The 13,143-nt window shown below is 37.0% G+C and overlaps 1 protein-coding gene across 10 annotated transcripts in view; it reads left to right on the top strand.

Moving 5' to 3' along the window:
* myo18aa (myosin XVIIIAa) overlaps positions 1-5,003 on the top strand; it is a 65,227-nt gene extending 60,224 nt beyond the window's left edge. For 8 of the 10 annotated variants that reach the window (XM_052117157.1, XM_052117160.1, XM_052117153.1 and 5 more), the window contains 2 exons: positions 459-1,909; positions 3,690-5,003. In XM_052117157.1, coding sequence (XP_051973117.1) covers positions 459-1,896 — 1,438 coding nt within the window. In that variant the 3' untranslated portion in view covers positions 1,897-1,909; positions 3,690-5,003. The remainder of the gene's footprint in view (positions 1-458; positions 1,910-3,689) is intronic. The other 2 variants (XM_052117158.1, XM_052117159.1) reach the window with 1 other exon arrangement.
* Positions 5,004-13,143: the final 8,140 nt, after the last annotated feature.

The raw sequence follows: 13,143 nt of genomic DNA on the forward strand, positions 1-13,143 counted from the left end.
ATGTCTTTTCTTCATTAAATTGTGCACTTTGAGGTGTGTTCCAGTATTAAACCACTGTACTATGCAACAGTTAGTTTTAGTCCTCTAATCTGATTGGACAAACAGCTTTTCAAATGTGCTGATACAAATGGCCTATCCATTTGTGAGAAGTGCTTTTGACCTCAAGACAGCATTTTTGAAAGTGTTGGATTCAAGACCATGTCTCACCATGAGCTACATGTACGGTGTTGTTTCACATAAATATTTTTATAAAGCTGTTGCGTAACTTTCCTCCTGCCATTAGGAGTTTTATTCCTTTTATTCCTGGGTTTGGTGTAAATTGTGTTCCTAAATTACCTCATATTTCTTTCGTTCTTGAATATTCATGTTTATCTCTGCCACAGTGTGTATCATCCTGTTTCATTCATTGATCATCTCCAATTCTGCTGCTGTTTTCATGTTTTTTGTGTCCATCTCAGACACCCAAATGCAGCTAATGCAGATGTAAAAGATATGAAAGAGGGGAGGGAGGGTAAAGAGGGGAAAAATGAAGTAAGAAAAGAGTCCGATGAGAGCCGCCCAGTTTCTGCGATGAGCTCGCTCAGCTACAGGAAACGCTCCCATCTAAAGGACTGGAATGGCGGCACAGGGGATGAGAGTTCCCTATTCAGTGCCTTGCGGGAGCAGCCGGACATGCCTGACCGAGCGTCACTGCGCAAAGCTAGGAACAAATCCACTGACGGGCCTCAGATTGGTGATGATCCGGATGACCGGGGTTCTGTGATTTCCCAGGCCTACTCTGAGGCAACCAGCAGGGCCAGAAAAGGCTTGGACCGCCGCTGGACCAAGAGCAGTCCGGAATTTGATAAGGAGTCTACTGTGTCTTCCGTGGCCCCAAGCCGAGCTTCCACCCACCGGGGGTTGGACCAGGATGATGATGCTCGATCCGGTGTGAGCAGCTTCAGTTTGAGGCGTAGTACCTCCTGGATGGATGACAATCGCAGCGATTATGAACCAGTGGGCACCAGTCAGCGATCTAGAAGCCGTAGTCCTGGCAACACCAGCATTAGTTCACGAATATCTCTGGCCCGCAGCACACGTCTTAGCGAGTTTGGTGTTCGTTTGAATGATAATGATAATGATGATGATGTTGATTCTGTGAGCGTGGCTGCGTACAGTCCGCGCTTGCATGGCCGTAGTCTGTCCACCCCAGCTCAACTGCGCTCCTCTGAGAACCCATTGGATGCTTCTGACGTTAAACCAGTGAGCCATCGGAACTATCTGGACCCCGAGCTTGAAAAAGCCATCAATGAAGTCCTGAGCTTCAAGCCTATCAAATTTAAACGTCGCAGCCTGGAGGATTCAGATGAAGAGGAGGGAGGAGTTAAAGTAGGAGAGAATGAAGACAGAAAGAGTGTCAAAAGTTTGCTGCATGAAAAGGACAATGAAGATCTGGGTCGGAGTGGGTCCAGTCTTAGACGCTCGGCTTCGGGTTCTGCAGTGGATTATGGACGCTGTGGAAGCTCGCTTAGTTCCTTGAGCTCCAAGAGCAGCAGCAGCAAGAAGAAGAAAAAGAAGAAGAGTAGACGCTCAGAATCCGACAGTTCATCCAACGAGGGTCATGCACGACGACGCTCCAGACAGAAAGACAAGAAAGGTTCCAGACGGAAGAGTGAACCCCAAGAGTCTGGATCTTCAAAGTCAGAATCAGATTCAGAATCATCTTCTAGCTCTGCATCAACCATCTCTTATCGCAGCTCAAACAGCGTGAAAAGGGCAGCTGCACAGAAAGCCTCTGATGGTGATCAAGAGTGCCCTTCTGAGGAACGACCCCCCAGCAAAAAAGAAGTGAAGAAACAAAAGAAAAAGGTGGACAGTCTTGTGATGAAGTATCTCTACAAGCCTGACAGTGATTAAGGATCATAAACAGGTGACAGTGGACGGAAGGTGTGGAAGTATTAACTCCATAATAGCATGAGGTGGGACAGAGTGAGGACTGAGGTTTTCAATATCTTTTTTTGAATTGTCTATATCTAAATGCATGCATCATCCAAAAATCTCAACAGTATGTAAACATGAATAACATCCTTGAGAACATTATATCTAATGGCATGCTTTTTGTTGTTGGATGGAAAAGCATGATTTGACTTATCAGCGCATTGTCATGTGTTTAGAACAATGACAGATTCAAACATGTGCCCACGTACTAATGGACAACTTATTCTAACCATGATTTCAACCTGTTGGAGATGTTCCTGGAGCAACATTCTTGTTGGTCCTGGAACAACAACACAATCAATCAATCAAATCAATTACATTTTAGGGCTAGGTTAGGGCTGAGGTTGGGACTTTAACAGCATTTTTATCAACATATCATTTCCCTTTTAGGGTTGGGGGTTGGAATAAGGTTAGTTCAAGGACCAAACGAAGATAACTGTAACCAACAGTGAATGTATACATAAATCTTCAGGAGCTGGAAGAGATAATTCAGCAGAAGCTGACTGAAATGGCAAACTGAAAAGTTTATGGAAGTTTTGTATATAGCTTGAGACCTCTGATATGTTGAGACATACCATATTGATCCAAGACAATATTTTATTTAACTAGATAGGTAAAGTTTGTCAAGAGCAATTATGATAAAGGCTTGACAAAGTTTAAAAGTTTAAAGTAGTTTTAAAAGTTTTAAGTTGGTTATTCAGACATTACAGTAAGAAAAACAGCCAGCTCGCTAGTTAGCAAGTTAGTTAGCCAGATTAACCAGCCTATTGGGTGCTACTCAGTCGGAAGGCTGCTGTCTAGTTAGGCTGGATATCTTGGCTGCCTCGTCAGAAGGACTGGTCTCAGAAGGACACTGCATAACTAGGCTGCAGCCTTCTGAATGAGAAGCACCTTGTGACTAGGAGGAGGGCGGGTCTGGGCCGTGCGCACGGCCGGCCCCCAATCGGACTAATAATTACAGGAGAGGGATAAGGCCAAGCCGGATGGGGCAGTTCAGGATAGAGAGAGCCACACGCAGCTGCCGTGTGTGTTTATGTTTGTGTCTTTTTTCGTGTGGTTCCCACCACCTCCATGCCCATTTTAAACCTTGTTACACAACTATAGATAGATAGATAGATTTCCTATCAGTTAGAAAAGACAAAGCACACCACTTCAGAATGGAAATTTGGTGGATGTAGCTTGTAAGCTCTAGGAGGAGTGTGTGTTAGAAATGTTGGTCTCAGTTTACGGATTTTTGAAAAACAAAAACTAAAATAGGTTTGTGGAACAGGGGTAGCCAACCCTGCTACTGGAGATATACCATCCTGCAGAGTGTAGATTCAACCCTAATCAAACACTTTTGAACCAGCTAATCAAGTTCTTCTGGATTACTTAAAAAAAAATTACAGGCTGGTGTGTTGGAGCAGGGTTGGAGCTGAACTCTTCTGGAAGGTGCCTCTCCAGGAGCAGTATTGGCCACCCCTGTTGCAGAAAAACAATTATTATGTAGAGACAGACAGAGAAGATTAGGGTGAGGGGAAACAGTGAATTATTGTTTTTCTGCTTTGAAAGTGTGTGCTTTTGTGACCAGTCAAGGACATTCACTCATGACCTTTGTACTGATATTGATCGGTGCATGCCATTGTGACCTCTTGTAGAGGCCAGGTCTGCACTAAAGGTGTTTACATGCTCCTTTCCCATTTCTAAAAATAAATTTGTCTTTTGTCTTTCAGTCCCCCTCTCTACAGATCACATTCAGTCGAACGTGCTGAAGACAGTGCTGGACTAGAGAAAGGACATATGATCGTTAAAGACAGTGATGTTGACACCCAGCCTTTAGAAAGCACAGCGTAGGTCTTATCTGCTGCTTATATGCACTGAAAAGTGCCTCCATTTACCTCTCATTTATGGGAAATGTGTGGAACTTAGGTCTGTTTTAAGCCTGCAATGGAGCTAAAGCCCCTCCCATGTTTTCTGCACCTGCGTGGCACATGTATTTATTTAGACCTCACATGTCTCAATCAACTGTCCCGCTAAGAAATATAAAAGTAATATAATGTGAAAAAGAATTAAATTTGTATCTTATCTATGTTTATTTTGTTTGTTAGAGTGTCTGCTTTTTGAGACCTTTTGGCCTCGAATTTGCTTGAGTGAAATGCATAACACTGCTTTAGTTTGGAGTAGGGTGAAATAGTGTGTTTATATTTCTCTTCTTTCTGTCTGTCTTTGTTTAAAGGTGCACTCAGTATTTTTTTTGAATATGTCATCTAGGACTTACAGTGACACCTAGGGGTGTGGATGCTGCATCATTCAAACGGAATAGTTTTTAGTTAACAATGCTATTGTAGAAATTCACTATTCACTGTCAGGCAGGATTAATTTAATCCCTGGGTTAAGTGTCCAGTAACAGGGCGGTTACTGAGATTAAGCGAGTAGTAATTGGCTGGTCATGTGATTCTAACATGGAAGCCCCCATGAGGAGACCCCTCCATTTAGAATAAATAAAATGGCTTTTATAAGCTTACTGACATGACTGGAGTCTTCATTTTAATGTGAGTGAACATGATTTTATACATGTGTTTCAAAATTACAATTAATTTCTTTAGAAGTAAATCATTTTAAATGAGGAAAAAATTACTGAGTCCACCTTTAATTTGCTTATGAGCTGTTCATTTTCCTATGGAAGTTAATCTAGCACAGGTGTACTGAACAGAAGGATTTACAATCCTAAACCCCTATATGATTCAACAGAGTTTATTTTAATGTGGGATGCATCATGTTTGGGCCTTAATGACATTTATATCCTTTAAGTAAAACTAACAGTAATTTACTACCATATAGTTTAACTAAAATAAAAATAAAGCATATTGATTATTAATGGGAATCTAATAATTTCTGATATTGTGTCGGAGTCTGTGTGTGTGGTACGTGCATGCCTGCTACTGTATGTGTGTTTTCGCCATTGTTTTTCTATGCATTAAATAAGAATGTAGACTTTTATTATGGAAATACGTAAAAAAAAAAAGAGACTTTTATCCATGCAGTGGCTTATGCAGTAAAAAAAAACAATAAGGTATATAAAGCAATATCTATACAAGAAAGCGTTTTACAATAGTTTTATTGTAAATAAAAAATGTTGATACATTTTCATGGTTGTGGTTTATTCTGTGCTTTTTAGCTGTTCTAAAAGAGTTAAAGAGTGACAGTAGGTTATAGTATCAGTAACATATTGATACTGTACCTCGAAATGGAATATATTCCCTTCCCAGTGTCACTGTTGTCTAAGCCATAAAATCATATCAAGCTAATACAGAGGTTTACAATACTTGGATATTGATCTGTTTCTCACCCACACCTATCATATTTCTTCTGAAGACATGGATTTAACCACTGGAGACATATGCAGTGGTTGAAATGGCCGATATTCACTAGGGTTTTTGTTTTTTTTCTTTTAAAATAAATGTAGTATTCAAACTTTCTGTTCATCCATGAATCCTCTACTTGCAGCAATGCAACTGTTCAGCATATACTGTTAATTAAAGCTGCTAGTTTAGGACCTGTGAGGAGTCTTTATCTCAAATTAGAGAATCTGATGTACTTCTATTCTTGTTGTTATGCATCTGGGTTTCCACGTATCTCTCTGTCCCATTTAGATCAAGTTTGTTTTCTTTCAAAACTGAAGTGCATGGAATGCACAACCATTTTAACCATTCTAACAAAAAGAAATATTATTTTGTACTGTTAACATATTCAATTATTTCTTAAGGATTATGTGACACATTCTTTTCTTTGTAGACTGGATAAATAAAAACATAAAACACTTATTTCGGATTATAGAGATTATATCTCTGTAATTTATAACCACATTACACTTGAGAAATGAAAATTCTTGGTCGACTGAACTGAAACTGAACATTCTGAACACATCGTTTCCCCTTGAATTAATAATAGCTACTGGATATTTCCCTTCATTTTAATGAATGGGCATTTGCTGTCAGCCACACTAAACCATGCCACTAGCATTGAGTCTTTCTCAAAGAAGAATACCAATACAAACAGCACAGCATTTATTTGTGCATTAAATTACACGTATGGTATTCTGTGCAAAGAAACCTGTATATTTGTGCATTCTTCTGGTGCATGGATTGGTCAATTAAGCACGTGTGGATCTGTTGCCCATGGATTCCTCCGTACATCTGTTGATCTGTTGCGTGAATGTGTTCTGGCCACTCATGATGGTCAACATTGTGCAACCACAGACACACGCAGAAGATCACATGCATTTATGTGCAGTACCCACAAAGCTTTCATAGGCTATTTAGTGGAGAAAATATAGAAATACTCTTTATTCCCCTAACAAATGTAGCCAGTTTTGAATGGGAACAATACTCCCCCCATGAAATTCAGTCCGGGAACTCTGTTCCCCCGCATTCCACCCCCATTTCCAGCCCTGGTCATATGTATCACCTTTACGCTGCCTTTATATGCATTTTGAAGCATCAAAATTTGGTCACCATTCACTTGCATTGTATGGACCTACAGAGCTGAAATATTGTTCTAAAAATCTTCATTTGTGTTCAGCAGAAGAAAGTAAGTCATACACATCTGGGATGACATGAGGGTGAGTACATTTTGAGAGAATTTTCATTTTTGGGTGAACTATCCCTTTAATATTGTGCTGTGAAGCACAGATCATACAGCAGTTTTGGTCATCAGTTTGGCCCTGCTTCTGACAGGGATTTTGTCTGTTATGTTCTGGTTTATATATATGCTTTGTTTGTTGTGTAGAGCAAATATTGGCTGGGATACTGGCCTCTTACTGTTTTCTGGGTTCTCTAAAGACAATACACCTGACAATTCACATTAATAAGGAGAATGAGAATCAACTAGATTAGATCGATTAGAATCAACAAGCTTTAATGTGATACATTTAAGGGATAGTTCACCCAAAAATGTAAACTTGTCATCACATATAGTACTCTCCATCTAGTTCCAAACTGGATTGTTGAGGTTGCTGATTATCATGTGAACTTCTACACAAATTCCTCGATTTAACTGGTCTACAGCTATTCGCTGCAGTCCTGGAGCTAATTAACACGTCCCTCTCTGGGATTAGAATGGATTTCCTCTGCTTTGGGCCTTTGGCTAATGGTATTTTAATGTGGCCGTTGTCAGACAAAGTCAATATAAATATTAAATATAAAACTGATCCGTTTTTATATCAAAATATAAAATGGATCAGCATTCATCAAACAAAGCGGCTAATGTTTTTTAACAGCTTTGTTTGTGATTGCGGGGCTGAGAGTGTTTATACTAATAGACACATGCACACTATATTATAATATAAGAAGTATAGTTACTTATTTAGAATAAATTATATTTTGATATATATTTTGTTTTATTTTTCATGTATCAAAGAGAAAATGCTACAAATCAGGACAAATCTAGAACAGGATTCATTACTTTTACACTGAAATTTCCTGAGACGTATCTGGCTGTAAAATCATATTGAGCTACACATAATACATAATATACACTTAAGCTACACAAGTATATTCTCAGGCACTTATTAAGTCTAAATAGATGCACAACTTACATAATTTCAATAGTACACCCAAATGACAATAGTCATATCATACTATCATGTGTTAAACGTGCTATAGTTTACTTCCATGTTGTTTTTTCATAAAATAGCAATGTCAAATATAAATCAAGTCAATCACTGAAACAACAGCGCCACCTTGAATAAGAAATAGCATGTATAATATGCATGTATTTGGAATACTGATAACTGAAACCATTATAAAAACTCTCAGGTCACTAATGACCCGGGGTATGCGTTTAAGGGTTCATGTACCTGTTCTGGATTCAATCCAGTTCTGATCTGATTTACTGATTGGAACCATGGCTTGGCAGTGTATGTGCTCTGACACTGTTTTTAATCATTTCAATACCAAAAGTACAGTGGATGTGTAAAATATTGTTATTATTTTAGAATAATTGCGGTTCTGTAGATGTAGCTAATATAGATCCTTTATCTTACAGAGTTAAAGCAAGTGACTGATTCAAAAAGAAAGTGTTCTCCAGAAGTGTTTGGGGTTTATCAGACATCTTAAAGTCCATGGATTTTTGTGCCAGTCTCTATGGAAGCAGGATGAAAACAGAAATGAATAATGCTGCTGATGTGATATCAAACAACAGACAGTGGTATTAATCAGTGCACTGTAGGAATTCTTTGTTACTGTCATAATATTTGCAGTTTGCTTTGTTGTGCAGCCTTGTGCAATGTTTCAGCACACTCAACACAACTGTCACCCAAGCTGCTAAACAAAAACAATGCTGGAAAAAATCTGATTGACAAGAATGAGCAAATGCTCTCTAAAATAGTATTAGATGAAGTATAGCACTGCAGTCACTGCTTGAAATGTCATGTCAACTACCAAATTCCTGTTAAAATTACTTGTTAGCAGTCTGAGCTTTAGTCCCTGCCTCATGAATATTAATATAACCACCCCTACATGCAAACAGAGTAATGTTTGTTCTTGCCTGATGCATAATGTATTTGGCCTTAGAAGTATTCACAGATGTGAGTATGCTCTCAGATGCAACGGAAGAAAAACTTTCTAAATACCGATTTAAACCTGTGAGTTAGAATTTACCTGTTTCCTCCTGAGGTGTTTAAACAGAACTTGGAAAAAAAACCTTTGTGCAAACGCATTAATGTTGTATTATGTCAGCTCATGCTGATACAATCTCAGCAGATATTCTAGAAAGCACACAGACTTAATGCATAATGTAAAATGTAATGAAAGTAAATGGAGAGAGAGAGAAAGAGAGAGTTTAGGTAAGTTAAGACTTAGATATTCCTTGATACAATTTGTTTTAGTTCACATAACTGAGTTGAGTTCACACAACTCTGAAAAAAAATTAGAAGTTTAAAATTGTGTGGGTCTGCGGGTCAGATTTTATCTAAATTGTTTGCCACAATGAAATAAAACCTTAATGAACATACTAAATATTGTCTTAATGCAAAAAGGTTTGTGTGAGGGTTAGTTTCGGTATAGAGGATATAAAATATAATTAGCTCAGTATAAAAAAAGCAAAGCAAAGTCATTGAGTCATTCTAGAAAACTCCTGAGCGATCCTGAGAAATAATCAAATACTTTGGAGGTTTAACATGAAAATAACGACAGTTTAAATATTTGTGGCATGATATTTTTTCAGCGAAGGTTAAGACCTATCTACTGTAAATTTTGCACCTGTGTCTATTTTGACAGAACAGCCAGTTTGGAGCGGTCTACACAGTTTTTGTGTAAATCCTTGAATCCCATTTCAAACTTTGAGCAGTTTTCTACTTTCACCATGATGCCAGTGCGTCAGTGACTGTGTGAGTTGTGCACTGTATATAAGTCATGTTCAGCAATAGTAAAGTGTTACTGCTAAAGAAAAAAAACATTTACAATTACATCAATGATACGGTAAACTTTAAAATATAAGATGTCATCTTTAAATGCAACATCATCTTAGTTGCCTATAAATGCATTCTTAGAGTTTGACACTGTTCCAAACCAGATGAGATGTGGCAGTCATTTAGTTTAATGGTCTGTAAAGTACTGTACATACTCGCCCCACACTGGGTCTCATTCATCACATTTATTCATTTACATTCATTTATTTAGTAGAGGTTTTTATCCAAATGAGGAATTATTTTGTCAAAATAGGGCAATAACATGAGAAGTGCTGCAATACAAAGTCTCAAATTCCTCAGAGAAGTACAAGTAGGGAGCACTGAAAAAAGGTTTTAGAGTTAAGTTAAAGTTTAGATTAAGCAAGTTTTTGCACACAGTTCTTCTAAGCACATTTTAATGGTATGAAATGAAGTTCCTGACATAATATTGAAGTGAGAGAGTAAATTTAACTTAAAAATGTCAATAACTTTTACTTACAAATCTGATGTACATGATATTTAAATAAGCTTAGTAACATTTAAATGAACATTTCACTAGAACATTCCACGTTTTGAACTTTCTAATAATGTACTATATGGCATACACTGCAAAAAACAATCTGTTGTTTTTACAAAAAAAAACAACAAAAGAAAACTGGCAGCTGTGGTTGCCAGAATACTTATGTAAAAAATACTGTAAACATGTATGCAACTTTACTTTTTGCAGTTTAAAACCGCTATTTCTACTGTATACTGTATATTTTACAGTGCAGTATCAACATTTATATTATTAAATAATAAAATGTATATATTCACTTTCTGAAACTGTAAAAAAAAAAATCAGCTTTTCACTTTATAATGTATTGTTAATCATTGTAGAAATTACAGAAGGGCACATGATGACATGAAGTTTATCAATAGTGGCTCTTCCAGGAGCAATGACCAATAAACATGTAGAGACAGCTCAGGGTCACTCACACAAACACTAAACAGCAGCAGGGTTAGGGTTAGGTACATGTGAAATTAAAATTATGCAATAAACATTAACTAAACTACATATAAATATAACACAGAACAACCCAAAATACATAACTGATATTAAAAATAAGAAGAAACATAAATATTCCCATAATATATAATGAAATGTAACTGGTCATGCAGAGAATTCTGGGAAAGCCCGATGACTGTTTTTTACTGTAATTTTAACAATAATTTACAGTCAAAGGTACACCCCCAATTTCCAAAATTTGGGACAGTATGAAAAATGCTAATAAAAACAAAAAGGAGTGATTTGTAAATTAGATTTGGTTATTATAATCTGGTTCATTCTCGTGGCGTAAAGGGCAAGACGAAAATCACTTCTGAATGAACGTGATTTCTGATCCCTCAGACATCACTGTCTTAAAAAACATCATTCATCTGTAAAGGATATCATGAACATGGGCTTTGGATTACTTTAGTAAACCTTTGTTAGTCAACACCACTCGCTGCTGCATCCTCAGATGCAAGATAAGACTTTGCTATGCAAAGCAGAAGCCCAACATCAACACTGTCCAGAAGTGCTGCCGACTTCTCTGGGCTCGGTCTCATCTTAGATGATGTCTGTATAAGCAGAGAGTGTGTGTGTGCAAGACTGGCCTGCCTGCTGTCCTGACCTGTCTCCAATTGAGAATGTGTGGCACATTATGAAGCACACCATATGGCAATGAAGACCCCGTACAATTGTGCAGCTAAAGATCTACAGAGAGGATGAATGGGGGAAATTCCACTTTCTAAACTTAACAAACTTGTGTTTTCAGTGCCCAATTGTATTGCCTTTTTAAATATATATATAAAAACAATTTACATATATTTTACAGTAACTACATGTTAATACATGTTTGTATATATTTTTTTTTACAGTCTTTTACCATTAAAATGACAGAGATTTTTAACAGTGCACAGGAAAACTCCATGCATGCTATATAGTCTATGAGACACCATCACGTTGCATTACTGGGAATGGTATCACAACATTGACCTGTGCATGCAGACCTCAAAATTTGGTGCAAAAAACACAATGATTGTGACTATTAACAGATAATTATTCATTTTGTTTGAGAATGAATGGGTAATTTGTAGTAGAAAATGAACTTCATACTTCACAAATCAAAACATTTTCAAATGTAACAACAAGAACACAAAAAATGGTGCAAATAAACATGAATTATAGAAGCCCAGTGCATGATAAGAACAACAGCTTCAAAAATATCTGTAAAATCTACTTATTTTATTTACTTCCGAAATATACTCAAATTAGCGAATAAATATGACAACGTTTTCTACTTGAGGACCGATACATGAAGACGCATTGTAAAAATAACAAATAATCATAAATAATATTAATTCATAATATTAAGCATTCGTTTTTACATGTTTGAATTAAAAACAAATAGCTAAATGGCTGTTTAGTCAGCAGCCCAAATAAAATAAATGTAGTGCATGTGGAGATGATTGCTTCATTACCTTGACACATTGGTCATTCTATTTCACGGTGGAGATTTTCATTAGCTAAGCAAACTGACTTTTTTAATAGCTGAAATCACTGGCTGAAGGATTGAGCAATGAGAAACAAGGATTAGCCACAAGACACAAACTGTTTGGCCGAAAACACAATACACGATGTGAATAGAGCCAAAAGTGGAATGCAAAAAGTGGTGTTCAAAACTGGGTAACAACAGTGCCCCCAAAAATATTTAGACACTTAAGTAACACTATCATTAACAATGAATTAATTTCATTTATTGGATAACAAGATATAAAACCAAATTGTAATGCTGGAGCTTTTCTCAGAACTCACATCACTTCTTTTAGCCATTTTTGTGATTATTTTTAACCAACTGGTTCCAAGATTATTTTAGTGGATGACCTCCATCACAATGAATATGTTCCACAAATTTAACAGCCGGAAGGTTCCAAATCAGTGGCAGAGCTGGGGGTGGTGGGAGTGGGTGAGCAGGGTATGGGATGGACCGAAGCCTGCCCCATTGGACACCCCACACGCAGTTGCTGTTTTAGTCATTTTTTGGCACAATTTAGTTCTTTAGAGGTGAAATCTTCTCTGTACAAATGTACAAACTTAACATGTGTGCACACAAAGGTTGCCGCACCTCTCCGTCCCAGGTGTCATTGTCCTATCTATCACAGTACTTTCCTTACACCTGTTTTATCACAACACACTGCAAAATATTCCTGGTCCATGCCCCCATAAGGGGGCAAATAGATTTGTTATGAAAAAAGTTCACAGTGTGCTCACATTGACTGATCCAATCACAATAGAGATTAATTTATTATAGAATACTTGAGATGTTATGAAAAGCCAAATGTGATTGAAATTAACAGGAAATGGTTAACCCTTTTCTGAAGTAGCAATTTTGAATAAGAATTATCTTAATTTGTTACTCAAAAAAGCATCTTGATGTCTCAAATGCATTTGCCTAATTTGCCTAATTTTGCCTTATAACTATTGTCCCTATATTTACACTATATAATTTACACTATATGCTATATTATGGCTTATAGTGTATAATATATATATATATATATATATATATATATATATATATATATATATATATATATATATATATATATATATATGTATATATAAAGGTGGCGAAGGGAGCCTTTTACCCACATTTGGGGTAAAAGGCTCCCTCTCCACCTTAACTGTATTTTTATGAAAACAACCTTCTGTTATT

The sequence above is a fragment of the Xyrauchen texanus genome, chromosome 44 (assembly GCF_025860055.1).
Source record: "Xyrauchen texanus isolate HMW12.3.18 chromosome 44, RBS_HiC_50CHRs, whole genome shotgun sequence".
Classification (NCBI taxonomy): Eukaryota; Metazoa; Chordata; class Actinopteri; order Cypriniformes; family Catostomidae; genus Xyrauchen; species Xyrauchen texanus.